Genomic DNA, 16,359 nt, shown 5'->3' on the forward strand with positions numbered 1-16,359 from the left:
AAAAATAATCTGCTGTTTCTTATACATGAACCTGAATGATATATTAAGGAACTTCATAAACACTGAATCTGTTGGAGAAGATAGCATAAACATGGAACTAAATCAAAACTTGGAGATTTCCTGAATAGTCAGTGAGATGGGTAAGAATCTCCAGAATCCTCACAGAAGGCTATAGTTTAAAAAAAAAAAAAAAGCAACTGGAAAGACTGAAAATTGTCATGGAATAAGCCTAAAAACACTAAAAAACTAAAAACATTAATAGCTCTTTCCAAGAGCTAATAATGTTTTTAGTTGTTTCTTTAATGGCATAGTTTTTCCAAAAGGTTTTAATTGACATCTGCTCTTTATCTTCTAGTTCAATTAAATTGCTTTATGTACCACACCGATAATAAGCTTTAAATGTTTCTATTACTTCCTGATCCATTGGCTGAATCAGGGAAGTTGTGTTTGCTGGAAGAAAGACAACTTTGACAGGAATGCATGTGTCTAACACACTATTAAGATCAGTAGGATGTCCTGGAGCGTTGTCCAACAAAAGAGCTTTTTCTTCAAAATTATTTCTTTGGCAATACTGTTTCACTTCTGGACAAAAATGGTTAACAAATCAGTAAATAACTCCGTGGTAATCCATGTGTTTCTATTAGCTTTCCATATTACAGGTAAATTCATTTTTATGTTAATTTATTACGTAATAAATTAAATATTTACATAAATATCACATAAATTTATGTTACATTTTAACACCCTTGGATTTTCTGAATGGTAAACTAATAACAATTTTAATTTAAAATCGCCATTTGATCCAAAGAGTAACATTTGATCCAAAGAGTAACGTTAAACGGTCTTTGGCTGCTTTGAACCCAGCTGCTAATTTTTTTTCAATCGAAATGTAGCTTTTTGATGGTAGCTGTTTCCAGAAAAAACTGCTTTCGTCAACATTAAACACCAAATTTGGTATTCAATGTGAAAAAAATCGCCATTCGGATAATTGCCGAGCATTGACCTTAAAATTTTAATATTATTAAGTAAAACGGGGATTGAAATTGTGGACTTCGTTATATCAAGGCTTTGTTACCAGAGGTAACATTAACCAAGGTGTGACTGTACTATGATATAGAGCTGTGAAAACAGGTTTATTAATTACTTTTATTTTATCTATTTTTTATTTTTATTTCTTTTATTATCTCATGGTATTATTACACCAGATCATAGAGGTCAAATTCATGTATTTTATACAGCACCTTTTCTGGGTTGTTATAAAATTCACATTTAGAAATATTTATACAAGTTAGTAAATGCAGTGGTGATGTTCCTTGATGTTACAGATTTTGCAGATGGGGAAGACATTTTTGCCATTGCTAAACTTGATTGGTCTTGTGTGGCCAGTCTTGAGGCAAGAGATCATGGTAGTGGCACAGTGATTAAACTTGGAGTTAATGGTAGCTCCTGTTTTTGCTGCTGAATACCATTGGTGAATCATGTCCTGGAGAATCATTATTTTTGAGTAGTTTTAAAATGATCAAAATCTGCTTGATCATAATTCCTTGTATGTTATCTGGTCCACATGATTTATTTATATCTAGTCTCTCCAAGGCATCTCTCAATTTAGAGATTGTAAATAGGTCCCAGAATAATTTTTTATATATTTTGGAGAATTTGCAGCGTTTTTCTGCTGTCTTATTAATTAATTACAAAGAGTGTTGCAATCATGCTATTCCCAAAGTGGCAAAATTCAGAATTTTTCTGGATTGTAGAACTAATTACAAAGCTCTGGTAGCTGAGGGCTGTAAGGATTATCGTCTGTTTCATAGTTAAACTGATTCATTATGGATCTGTGATGTTTCGAGAGAAGCATTCATAGTACTTGAAGTTGAAAGCTTATTACTGGATGAAAGCCTACTACCCCGACACTGGCTATGTTTTTAAACATGCTATCTAAGCGAAGTTGTTTAATATGCTTTGATCTCTCCCACATAATTTTTCATACATCAAATGAAAATTTATTAACTGTTCTGTCATGAAGGTATGTTGATCTAAATCTATTAATCATCAACTCAGTTAATGTGTCAATAGTGTCTTTCATACATCTATTCTTCATCACTTTCATTGTTTTTATTAGGATTCAGAGCAATATTTATAATTTCAGAGTCAGTATAGTGATGAGCAACAGGTGTTACTTTGTCAATGTTCATCATCTTGGCCAGATTTTCTTCATTAAGCCCTGCTTGCTTGGCATCAGGTACCATAGCACTTCTTGCATGCCAGATAACTCGTAAGCTTCTTTCTCCTCTGATACATTAAATCCTGTAAAATCATTGCCAACATGTACATCAGAAGAATTATTAAATAATTTCTTCAGTATTGAAGGTTGCATACCTCTCCTAGGTACTAGCAACGAACCAGAGCACTTTTTTTTCCATAATAAATTCTTTAATAAATGTCTGCATGCTTTCCAGCATTTCAACATCTGACAAACATTTCACACAATATTTTCACAGTGATACCTAGCCTTCCTTCATAGAGCATAATATTCCTTAGTTTTGGGCTTGGATGAGAGGTGTATAGCTGGGTGGTAGTATTTACCTGTAATACTTTACATTGTGTAAACATTTTTCTTATACAGGATTTTACTTCTTAGATGGGCTGAACAGTTGTCCAGAATAAGAAGAATTTTGCAATCTTGTGCATTGTGCTCAGGCTTCAGGCACAACTTTTCAAACCATTCTAAAGTGATTAATCTTGGTGGTAATCCAGACAGTTTTATGTGCACAATATATCCGTGGGGGGGGGGTGCTTAAGGGTCAAAGCTGTATAACTGAGAGGAGACCTCCACATAGCCTTTAAAGGAATGCGGAGAACCGACCAGGGCTTCTGACCTAATGTCCAATCCTCACCTTCTCGTGGTGCACCCTGTTGGGTATCTACTTTGATACTGAACGAACGAGGATGGGCTGGCAATTTGGGATTTAGCCGACCAAATTGTATTCTTATTGGTTAAACCAAAATAGAAAATGATGGTAAAACATGACAAAATTTCATGCCGGCTGGGGCGTCGCCCGGTTAAACAAGGCCCCCATTGTTTTCGCCAGGGAACCAGGGCGAACAGCGAAAAGTCAGCTACTGGAACAAATCTGAAAACAAACCCCAACTCAACATCACCAGAGTTAAAGATCGGTACTATCAATTTAAGAAGCCTGAATGGCAAAGAAATGGAGCTAGCTGAGGAATTAGATAAGTACCAGATCGACATAATAGGGGTGACTGAAACAAAAAAGACCAAAACTGGTGAGATCTTTCTGAGCAATAAATACAAAATGTTATATTCAGGCAATGACAATCAAGGAAAAGGAGGAGTAGCCATAGTATTCAACACAAAATACGAGGCTAATCTTCTTGAATGGCAGTCAGTCTCAAGTAGAGTAATGTGGGCAAATATGAGACTGCGGAACTGGACAATGAGACTTATTTGTGCCTATGGTCCCACAGAAGGTTCTACTAAGGTAGAAGTGGAGGAATTTTTTGATGCTTTAGAAAAAGCAACTGACACAATGAAAAAGGAAAAGTTGGTCCTTGTTGGGGATCTAAATAGCAGAGTAGGAAATGATTGTGAGACATACAAAAATATTTTGGGAAAATTTGGAGAAAAGAGCAAAGCTAATAATAATGGCAAATATCTGTTGGATTTCTGCTCAGGACATGGACTTGTTATTACTAACACCATGTTCCAACATAAAAATGTGCACAAATTCACATGGAGAGAAGAGGCTAGGAATAAGAAAAGTCTCATTGACTATGTTATTGTTGATAGTGATGTTTTCTCCCTGGTGCAGGACACCAGAGTGTACAGAGGATTTGAAATTGGAAGTGATCACTATTTAGTCTTGAGCAGGACAAAATTGAATTTCATATCGAAAAGAAAAACATGTAAGAAAATTTTAAAGCGAATAAAAGTTGAGCAGCTCTCAGATGTGAACTGTAGACTAAAATACACAAAGATTATTGAAGAAAAAATGAAAGAGTTTGAGAACAGGAATCAAACCTTGGAGATTCAGTGGCAAACTCTGAAGAAAACATTGATTGATTCTGCCAGAGAGGCATGTGGTTGAGGTTGTGTGCAAGGATAAAAAAATCAGAACTCCCTGGTGGACACAGGAAGTTAAAGAGGCAGTGAAGGAAAAGAAGAAAGCATATCAAAAGTTCCTGGCAAATAAGTCAGCTTTTACTCTTACAGAATACAGAGACAAATGTAAGAAAGCTAAACAGTGTGTAAAACTAGCTAAACAAAAGTCATGGGAGGACTTTGGCAAGAATATAGAAAATAAATATCAAGAAGGTGGCAAAATATTCTGGAGGTTGTTGAAGAAGCTTAGGAATGGAGGAAAGAGTGCTGTAAAAGGAATTAGAGATGATAAAGGTGACATGAAAACAGGAGAAAAAGATATCCTTGAAGTATGGAGTAATTACTTTGAAAAACTGCTAAATGAAACAAGCAGTGATGACAGCACAGTGATAAAAAACACTGACCAGGCATGCAGTCAGGATTACATATCCATACTTGAAGTAGAAAAAGCCATCAAAGGCTTGAAATGTGGAAAGGCAGCAGGAGTAGATGATATTCAACCAGAAATGCTGAAGTATGGTGGTATAAGAGTCTTACAGTGGCTGCACTGCATAGTTCAGAAAGCCTGGACAGAGGGACGAATTCCTGATGATTGGAGTAGAGCTCTCATAGTACCCATATATAAAAAGGGAAATAAAACTGAATGTGAGAATTACAGAGGTATTTCCCTACTGAGTGTTCCTGGTAAGATATATGCAAGTATACTTGAGAAACTGTTGAGAAGAATTGTGGAAGAAAAGCTTGGTGAAGAACAAGCTGGATTCAGGCCAAATAAAGGCTGTCAGGATCAGATCTTCACTTTACGACAAATAGTCGAGAAAGCATGGGAATATAACAAAGATCTGTATTTAAGTTTTGTCGATTTGGAAAAGGCATATGACAAGGTGCCAAGAGAGAAGCTATTCAATACGCTGCAGTTATATGGTGTCAATGGGGCATTATATCAAACAATACTTAGTCTTTATTTGAGTTGTAAGTCAGCAGTTAGAATTGAAGGAAGTACAGGAAGATGGTTTAATGTTAAATCTGGTGTGAGACAAGGATGTACATTATCCCTTCTGTTATTCATTATCTATATGGATCACATTATGAAGGAATGTGGTATTAAACATGATATATGAAAATTGGAGATGTTAATGTCAGCTCTTTGCTTTATGCGGATGATGTTATACTTCTAAATAAATCCACTACAAGTCTGCAAGATTCTCTGACTAAATTGAATAACTGTTGTAATAGATATGGTATGAAGGTCAGCAATAAAAAGACAAAGGCAATGAAAATAGGCAGAATCATTGAAAATGTCAACTGTGTTGTGAATGGAGAACCTGTGGAACAAGTAAAACATTTCAGCTACTTAGGCACGATTTTTACTGAAGATGGTAAATTAAATATAGAAATAGACAACAGAATCAGCAAAGCTGGTATGGTGGGAAGTCAATTGAATAAATTCATATGGAATAAAAAAGAAATTAGTCAGAACACTAAATTAGTTGTATACAAGACAGTGTTCAAACCAGTTTTAACTTATGGATCTGAGAGCTGGGTCAGAAGTAAAACACTTGACCAAAGACTAGAGACCGCAGATATGAGAGTCCTGAGAAAGATTAGAGGCGTGAACAGATAGCATCAATGGCAATATCATATTAAAAATGAGGATATTAGGAAAGAACTTGACATTGTCAGCATCCAGGAATGTGTTAGCAGAGCTAATCTCAGGTGGTATGGTCACTTAAATAGAATGGGAGAGGAAAGATTAGCAAAACAAGTGTTCTCTGCCAGGTTGGCAGGAAAACGATCCAGAGGAAGACCAAGATATAGGTGGATTGATACGGTACAAAGTGCCTTAGACGATAGAAATATAAGATCTGATAATGTTGGAGTCTCGACAAGTAACAGACTGATTTGGAGGAAAATTGTCGATAGGAAGTTAGTAATGATGTAATTTTTTCATGTAGTGCTGTCATATCCTGTACACCCCTTGAGGGTACATGGCAGGAATTTGATGATGATGATATATCCGTGGGTAAATTTTAACCACCTTACCAGCCATTGTGGATCAAATATGTATCATCATACGCTTCGTGTCCATCATATATTTCAATGTAATATCAATTGTATTACAATTTTAATATGCACCTGGCATCCATGATAACCTTGACGTCTATAGACGTCTTGGCCAGTAGCGTGGTTAATACCTTCAGTGGTCTAGAGCAACGCTTCCCAAACTGGGGGCCGTAAGTTTTGTTGAGGGGGAGGAACCGTGAAATAAAGAAAACAAATTTAAAATGTTTTAAGACTAAGTAGATTTTTTTTTAATCTTAAAAGAAACGTATTTAATTTTATTATTTATTATTTCTTTTTTTTCTTATATTTTAATGGAAAAAATCACACATTTGTGTTGGTTCACAAATTTTGCTTCTTGCATATTTCTGCACTTAATGAATATTTGTAAATATATGCTTATTCATATGTTTCATTTCAAAGGTATTGATAAGAAACACAAACACAAAATCTTGAATATAAATCGTATTGAATATAAATACAATAAATATTATAATATGTGTCTGTATTAAGATTTTTTTTTCGATGGTTGCTATGAAATATTTTAATTTTTCCAAAGGGGGCCTTGGCATCTATACGTTTAGGAAGCACTGGTCTAGGGCATCTAGTTTTTTTTCTGTCACTAGTGGCTTTCATCTGCATTTGAGTACCCTAGGATAGTAACTCGATTCTTAGATCATCTGAATCCTCTGGACCCTCCTTTGTTCTCTTTTGTTAATGTCATTTGTGGCATGCATTGCCAATATAATGCAATTTTATCAGCATTATACACTTGATTGCATTTGATGTGCTTGTTAGCTACAAGTTTTTTTGTTTTTTTTCCACTTGGTTAGACTATAATAAATTTAGTTTAATCCTTTATCCAAGTGTAAGCAAACAAAGTTTGTGCCTGAAGTATCTTCAGGACTGAGGACTCGTAAAGGTGGACCAAGTTCTCATCACTCCTTGTCTTAATATCTCCCATAATGCAAAGCACATATCCTTGCAGACATGTATAATGCTATGCATTAAGAGTAGGGCCACTACCAAGACTGGTTTTTCCACCTTTATTGAGATCTCGTCAGTGGGAGCCAGACTCAGAGGTGGTGACACCGAGGTGGAAGCAATGGAAAAGTCATCTTTACCTATATTAGTTGCCAAAAGGTGTCTCACCTTATTATTTAATTACTCTGGATTTTCTCTAAATCTTCAAAATCTTCACAGATTTTCACCACCTCTGGCTCTCACTGACGAGACCTCGATAAAGGTCGAAACCGGTCTAGGTAGTGGCCCTTCCCTTAATGCATAGCATTATACATGTCTGCAAGGAGATGTGTTTTGCATTATGAGATACTAAAGGCAAGTGATGAGAACTTATATCACCTTTACCACGAATTGCCTCAGTCCTGAAGATACTTCAGGCACAAACTTTGTTTGCTTACAATTGGATAAAGGATTAAACTAAATTTATTATCGTTAACTACAAGTTTATCAAATTTATCCATGTACTCAATAGTTCCTTTGTGGTTTGTGGACTGCTTTTCACCACACTATGGATGGAAATTCTATGACATTTCTTAAACCTTTGAAGCTATCCTTCATTATGATCACACACGTTCTAATTAAATTCTGTATGGAATAACTTAAGCATGTTCCATTAACATGCTGGTTTGATAAGTCTACCCCCATCACTCCAGTGTTGTTGAACTATTCCATCATCACTTGATCAGTACTCATACCTTTTATCATAGTTTTTCTAACACTCATTTGCTTCTTGGAACCACTTTTTGCAAAGAAGTTCAGCATTTTGGGTCTTTGCTTCTTTATAATCATAAATAGTTGATGAATCAATATTATACATATCAAACATTTGCCATGCCAAAAATACCATGGTCGACTTGTATCAACACTGTTGCCTTATCTTGTATCAGTACAGACGTGTACTTATGCTTGACACCACCACTGAATTAGATCTCACTTAAATGTAATCAAAATAAGTTAAGAGTCATTCAAAATCAAGGGATCACCACAAATAACTACAGGTGTTAACAATGAAGTGCATGCTGCAAGCAGCATCATCTGTGGCAGCTCATTGAACTGTATTTGGGGTTGCAGGAATTTCAAATATATTCTCATATTTGTATAGACTAAAGGCGGTATCAGACCACCTATTGCTGGAAAATTGATGGTGTTCCTGTTGAAATAGGTTTTTAGGACAGAATATGGTACTTATTGTTACAATAAAACTTATACTTTTTTGCCTTGCAGTATGGTGGTACTGGTGTTGCGCTTGTGTGTGTGTGTGTGGAGGTAGTGTAATCTTTTTTTTTTTACTAGGAATATCATTTTCAGAAAATAATTTAAAAAAATGGAAAGAAATATACATGACAAGTAATAATAGCAATTTGTTGTGTACCTGCTTAGCATACAAACTAGAAGCATGAAATGATTTGTTGCATCCGCTTTCCCCCACAGGTATATGGTACGATATAATTTGTCCAGTGCTCAGTATGCATGTGTTTAATGTACTTTCTGTTTAAAGCAATAGTTGAGTATTTGTAAGCATTGGTCAGTATGTTAGTATGACACTTTTTTATTTTGTGAGAAGTGCAAGTGTTTTCCAGTATTTGTGGACTTATGATTTACTTTTCTACTGATGAAATGGTCAGATCTTTCTTGTTAATGCTAAATTTACAAGTTGACCAGTTTTACTTTCTTATAATCAAAAATTGATTGTAGTTTGCGGCCAGTTATTAAATAAGTGAAATAAGTATTTTTAGCCCTTTTATAAGTTTCCTCCTAAAAATGTACATTGGACCTTCCTAGTTTTATAGTTTCAATGTGTTACTGTTACTTAAGTCTATGGACCATGGTGTCAAAATTGTACAAATGAGAAGGAACACTCACCAAGTTTTTATTTAAAAAAAAAAAAAAAGATCAGTACACTTTCATGTGTGCTCCTTTAGTAGCATGCACAATGTCAAGTCGATAGTCTGTCTCTGACAAAATTCTCTGAAGCATCAAAGGTGATGAAGGCCATGGCAACAGAAATGCAAGATTTCAGGTTCTCTAGACTGTCCACTTCAGTTGTGTAGACTATGTTCTTCACAGACACCCACAAGAAACAATCAAGTAGGGTAAGATCTGGCAATCGTTGTGGCCAGGGATTGGTCTTCCACATTCAATCCACTGCTGAGGGAAGATCCTGTCAAGAGTTGCATGGACCTTCAAATGCTAGTGTGATGGGGCACCATCCTGTTGAAAGAGGATGTGTGGTTGCAAGTCATCGAGTTATGGAAAGATGAAATTTTCCACCATGTCGAGGTAAAATCATTCCATTGATATTGCCTAAACGTGGAGCCAGGGTATTTGCAGTTCACTTGATGCTCTCCTAACAGATTTTGTCGGGCTTCATGCAAAGATCTTGTCAATCCTCTCTACCTCCTCTTCTGATATTGGCTACTTCCCTTCTCAATGTTGTTTCGAAACACTTTCTGTCAATAGGAAATTTTCTTTTCATAAATGGATACTCTTGGGGTCGAGTGCTACCTTTTTGTACACCTGGCAGTACTTATGCTGCACTGCTTTGATTGATTTCAGCTCAGCTAACAACCACACAACTTGCAATTGGATGAAACTTAGTCTCTGGAACATTTGAATAACCCAAACTTTACATATTTTCACATTTTGATTTTTTACTGTTCTTTGAAACTAGGGAGGTCCAATGTGGACACCCTGTACTTTACATACTTAAATTTGAAGATTCTACAAATGGCTATGACATTCCTTTTAAGATATACATGTATGTTTTAGTAAAAATATCAGTTATATTCAGGCATGTTTTCTTTGTGGTACCTGTCAAAAATAATATTTCTTTAACATAATTAGATTTATATAGCCTTGCAGGTAATAATATTAGAACATTTGAACAAGCTTTGCTATTCGATAGTAGCATATAAAAAAAACAGGAGATACATGAAATGTTTGAAAATCATAATTATTGTTTTTATCTTTGTTGCTATGGCACACATAGCAACAGGATTATAACATTTTATGTGGTATAGTAGAACGATTATAACATTTTATGTGGTACATCTTGAGTCACTGGAAGCACTACAAGTGAAAAAAGGTTACTGATCCTCCTTGCCTACATCAGATTATGTATAGTATTCCATTATGAGATTCCTTCGAGAGGGTTGCGGGGCTGACAAGACTCGGCAGAGTCAGAAGCTCTGCAATTCGGGAAACCCTCAATACTCAACCATTGCTTCTTCATGTTGAGAGATCACAGTTACGGGCACCTGGTCAGAATGCCACAAGAGAGGCTCCACCCGCAGGCCCTCTTTGCCAAGCCAGTGGGTGGGAGGCCACATGGAAAGCCAAGGACTCACTGGATAGATTATATCCAAAACCTTGGGTGGACACATTTGGGAGTCTCACCAGAACAAATGAGCTTGGCGGTGGAGGATCATGGCCATTGGAAGTTCCTCTTGCAGCAGCAGCTGCAAGAGGAACTTCCCAGTTAGGAAAGGTGGGCCTTGAAGATGAATGAATTCCATTGTGAAGCAGTAAAAAAGTGGGTTAGGTCTTTTTAGGTCAAATGGAGTGACCTAGTATAATTATATATACACACACACACACACACACACACACACACACACACACACACACACACACACACACACACACACACACACACACACTTTGTAGGCATTACATAGTTCTCCACAGAAATGGTGTATGTAATAGTTTACTTTCATCATACATACTAGCATGTCAGATAATCATGCCTCAGTATTAAAAAAATTCTTCGTGTGTGTGTGTGTGTGTGTGTGTGTGTGTGTGTGTTTGTGAAAGTTTGGCTAACAACAGGACTGATAACTTGAATATAGAAACCTGCAGAAAAAGGTCTGTTATGCATGTACTAATTCCCATAAGTTGCACTGTATGCTGCTTATTTTTTACTTATGTATTAATCATTTTTATTATTTATGTATCTTTTTTTAAATATTTGCAGACTATATTTGAATTTTTTATCAAGCAGTTGCAAGGATTGGAAGATCCAAAAGATACTATTTTTAAACGTTATTTTTATCTTTTAGAGGTATGTATGAGATATTTTTCTTAATAGCAGTGTTTTTAAATGTCCTATAAAATTTGTTTGTTGAATTCTTTTATGGATAAACTGTCTCCATTTTTGTATTTTATAAATGAAATTATTTTGCCCATTAGAATTAGATGAACTTGTCCTTTGTATATATTCTTAGCTATTTATTATTACCAAATTTACATAAATGTTTAATGTGCACTCTATTAGACTAATAATTCCAGTCTAATTACAGGATTTCAAACTCTGATGTGCACACTTGTCCTGGAGCAGATTGTGATACAGACCATCAGCTGGTAAGAGCCAAAGTAAGACTAAGACTCCGAAGACTTCCAGGTCAGGCACATTCCACTAGATTGGATGTTAGAGTAATTCCTAGTGGATTCACAGAAGAAACATCAACTCGGCTGGATGATTTTTTGGAGACCAATGAGGAAATCTCACTAGAAATGCTTTGGGAAGGAGTCAAGATGATAATACAGGATACAGCGAAGATGTATCTCGGCCCAATAAGAAAACCAAGAGACCCATGGATATCAGATTCAACATGGGAACTAATCAAAAGAAGGCGGTCGGAAAAACAAAGAGACACAGGGACCGAAGAATACAAGAGATTACATAGAGAAATCAGAAGAGCCATCAAGCAGGATAAGGAAAAGTTCTATATTAATAAATGTGAAGAAATAGAGTTCCAGATGAGAAGGCATAATTATAAAAGGATGTTTTATTTAGTTCGTGACTTAAAGTACAAGTTCAAGCCTAAATTGAATGTCATCAAAGACAGGAATGGATCATTACTAACAGAAGAGTTGGAAATCAAAAACAGATGGAAAGAATACTGTGAGGAACTGTACAGCAGAGTGGATAAAGAAAATGTGGAGTCCTCCCACCAAGAAAATTTTAAGGGTTCCTAACCCTTTTATATGTTCACCCTATCGGAAAAAAAAACAAAACTTCACCGTTCATCTGGCATCTCAATTTCTTGTCACATGACCTCACGACGTCTGTTCTCTCCTGCTTGTTTACCCCACGTGCCAAGCATGCGACCACTTGGGGCAACAGACTGCTTCCCCCCCCCAAACTTCGAGTTCATTTTTCTTTTCTTTTACAAGTTATTCTTACATTGAATTTAATATCAACACAAAACCATAACTCTCTTAATTTACACTTTATCTCTGGCAACTTTGCTTTATACATATTTATCTAACTTCCCTTTTTTTTTATTATAAAATCCTCCTTGAGCTGATTAATTATCTCTTTCTTCTTAAATTAATGTATTCAATATTTTCTAAATTTCGTAACGATGCCTACTTAGAAACAAGCATGTTTACTTAATTATTTTCCAGAGTTTTTACTTCTTTGCTCGTTATACCATGATAAGCGGAAATTTAACATTCTTAACTTATCAGGGTATAACAGGGGCCCATTATAGCCCTGTAGTAATGATTCTGCTTTCATAGCACTAGAATATCAGAAGAAAGACTATTTTAAGTTTGATTCTAGTTGTTGACTAGGGAACTTTTCTGAGGCCTTTTTTTAGCTAGTTTTCAAGTTAGTTGATCTGTGCTCGCATGTAAGGTTTCTTCCTCCAGGAAACTCGCACTGCAGTTCAGAAAAATTGGCTCTAGAACTTGCACTACTTCAGACAATAATGTTACCAGTAGGGTTAACTAATACAAGATGGTAGCATTTGTAGACCTGGACTCAATTACTGTCAGTAATTAAACCAGCTGCCTGTAGGATATCTGCTGTTTGGCAGTATCAGATCTTACATTATTATTATTATTATTATTTTGCGATGGCCGATTGTGAATGAATAAATAAATAAAAAGAAAATGATAACTTTTAGTTTTATTTTATATGTAAACATTTCTTAAATGTATAATGAAAATGCATTATTTCTTGTAATCAAAAATTTCTTTACTAATGCTTGACATATCATGACAACCAGAGAGAAGACATGAATTTCCTCTGCTGAAAAAAAACAAAATTGAGGAGGAAGCATGGAAAGAAGAATACGGGAAGCTTGACAACAAGATCCATTTTGGGAAAGTTTATTTCAAAGTCAAACACAAGGACACCTTGTCATTGACAAAGGCACCTTGTCAATGACAAGGTGCCTTTTAATCCCTCTCTTTTTTTTTTTTTTTCTTGACTCTTGGGATGTTATATTTATTAAGGTGGAAGATTCCAGAGTCAGTTCATAACTGATTCTTACATTTGTAATGATAAAGTGGATACTAAACCAGTACCAGTCATTATCATTAACAGGTCATATAGGTTATACAAAAGCTTTGCAAAGAATAGTAGATTGATATTGCTGGATAGGTGTATAGCTAAGGATGTAAAGGATTATGTCCAATCCTATTGACTGCAGTCTTCTCTCTGGTAGTCATTATACACTATCTACCAATAATTGTCTGGACACCCCTGTTGTTTGAAGTTATAGAACAGTCCAGTTTGTTAATAACATATGGTGTACAGATAGTAGGAAGCAGTATTTCATCGTAGCAGTTAAATACAGGTGGTATAACAACATGACATGAACTCGGTGATTTCAAGAGAGGTGTTATTGTGGACTGTCACATTGGTGGCACATCCATTTGTGCCATTGCTGCTAACTGTAGCATTCAAAATCAATGGTTGGTAATGTGATTAACAAATAGAGATGTTTTGGCATCATTAGTGCAGAAAAACACCCAGGGTGGCTCTGAAAATGATTGACAGGGACAGGAGGGTGTTAAAGTGGGTGGCACACAAAAACCAGCTAGAATCAGCACAGACCATCCGTGATGAGTTCCAGAGTGTCAATAACATCATGGTGATCACTTGTTTGTCTTGCGAGTGCTATATACAAATTTGCATAATAAATAAAACTTTTCTCCTGAAGGGAAAAGGGCCCACAAACTTAACATCAGACTTAGAGAACATAAACATCTATCTACACCAACTACAATATGACCCGACCAATATGCAGATCAGAATTATCCAGAAACATCTGAAAATTGTCACCTTAGTGGAGATTGCCAACAAACTAAAACCCTATAATTCCAGATCTTTTATTCTGGATTTATTTAATTCTACTGAATTTATTTGTGTTTAATATTTGTATATATTAAGAAGTTGAGATTAACACACACAATTTTGATATCATTAATGACGCTACTACTTTCCCTTATGTGATCCTGTATACATAACTAAGAATGGACATAGCAGACTAGCAGAAGAATTGGATAAGTACCAGATCAAAAATAATAGGTGTGACTGAAACAAAGAACACAAAACAGACAAGATCTTTCTAAGCAACAAATACAAAATTCAAGCAATAAAAATCTGGGAAAAGAGGGAGTAGTTATGGTATTCAACACTAAATATGAGCAATATCAGAATGGGGAACTGGTACTAAGGTAGAAGTGGAGGAATTTTTTGAGGTTTTAGAGAAAGCAGCTGACACAATGAAAAAAGAAAAGTTGGTCCTTATTGGAGATTTAAATAGCAGAGTAGGAAATGATTGTCAGACATACAGAAATATTTTGAGAACATTTGGAGAAAAGAGCAAAGCTAATAATAATGGTAAATGTCTACTGGATTTCTGTTCAGGACACGGGCTAGTTATTACTAACACCACTTTTCAACATAAAAATGTGAACAAATTCACACTGAGATTTCCGTGCTTGGTCTGCATGGGGGGGGGGGGGTAAGGGCTGATTTTTTCTATGGAGGATCTTCGAGAATTTCCATATAGTATGATCAGCTGGGTTTAGGGATGTTAGCTTGTTTTCCCACTCCTGGTTTCTATGTTTTTGTAGTGTGTGTCTCTTACTTTTCTGTTTAGGTTGTTTAGGATCATTTTGTCTTGTGGGGCCCTAGTATCATGATACCTCTTCCTGGGTATATTTTTTGTCCTGATTAAGTTTGTTATCTCCTCTGGGATTCTGCTGGTTGAATGGATGTGTGTGAGAATGAATACCTCTAAGAAGGGGATGAGGGCTAGATTTTTCTCTCATAGGCTAGTGTGCGATTGGAATGGATTGCCATTGGATGTTTACAAGAAATAAGAAAAGTCTCATTAACTATGTTGTAGTTGATAGTGATGTTTTCCCCACTGGTTCTGAACACAAGTATACAGAGGATTTGAAATAAGAAGTGATCACTATTTAGTTGCGAGCAGAATAAAATTGAATTTCATATAGAAAAGAAGAGTGTGTAAGAAAATTTTAAAACGAATCAAGGTTGACCTGCTTTCAGAGGTGAACTGTAGACTGAAATACATGCTCAGACAACATTGCCTCCAATTGGTGAAAGTTACCGTGCAGTCTTGACTTGAGAGATTGTAAAACATGAGGAATATTTTATCAAGAAAGGATATTTGTGTTACTACAAGGCAGGTGATTATGACATGCTTAGGAAAAAGCTTAAATCTGTACCGCTGCAGGGTAAGGATGTTGTTAGTGCATGGGATATGTTCATCTAGAGGAAGCAGTATTAAATTGTATACCTAGGTTAAGGAGGGTTAATTGGGTAGGAGTTAGATGGTTGAATAATATCATTAAGCACGAGCTGCAGAAGAAAAAATTGCTGTGGAGGGTATATAAAGAGAAAGGTGACTAGTATTTCAAGAAAGGCAAAATCAGATTATGAGAAGAATTTAGCCGAGCAGGCCAAAAGAAATCCGAAAGAGTTCTTTTGTTATGTGGCAAGTAAGAGGAAGAATGACTGTGGAAGATTAATTTTAATGAATGATGATGGTCACGAGGAGACAGAAGCGGATAAAATAATTGTTACTGAGTGACCATTGCAAGGATATATCATCCTAGCAAGTTACTGCTTTGAGATCAAAGAAGAACAAACAGAGGTGGATGAATTCAAGTTTCTTAGGATATTCAGAAGCTCAATGCAAATATAGCTGTGGGATTAGATGAAATATCAGCTAGAGCTTTGCAAGAATGTGCAAATGAACTGCTGATGCCTTTGCCTAGGCTCTTTAATTTAAGTCTCAGCTCTGGCAGAGTTCCAAGGAAGTGGAAAGAGGGCAAAGGTACTCCCAGTTATCTTTCATTCCATCTAGACAATTGTGTGGAATAGTTCCCCT

General features: G+C 35.9%; 1 protein-coding gene across 1 annotated transcript in view; it reads left to right on the top strand.

Annotated features, from left to right (window-relative positions):
- Window positions 1–16,359, top strand: part of LOC150106699 (sister chromatid cohesion protein PDS5 homolog A-like) — a 670,786-nt gene that overhangs the window by 62,984 nt on the left and 591,443 nt on the right. Inside the window, exon 4 of the mRNA XM_090393290.1 lies at window positions 11,178–11,264. Within this exon, the coding sequence (XP_090249416.1) occupies window positions 11,178–11,264 (87 nt within the window). The remainder of the gene's footprint in view (window positions 1–11,177; window positions 11,265–16,359) is intronic.

Source organism: Typopeltis vanoorti, chromosome 5 (genome assembly GCF_054136105.1).
Source record: "Typopeltis vanoorti isolate ZY-2024b chromosome 5, IOZ_Tvanoo_1.0, whole genome shotgun sequence".
NCBI lineage: Eukaryota > Metazoa > Arthropoda > Arachnida > Uropygi > Thelyphonidae > Typopeltis > Typopeltis vanoorti.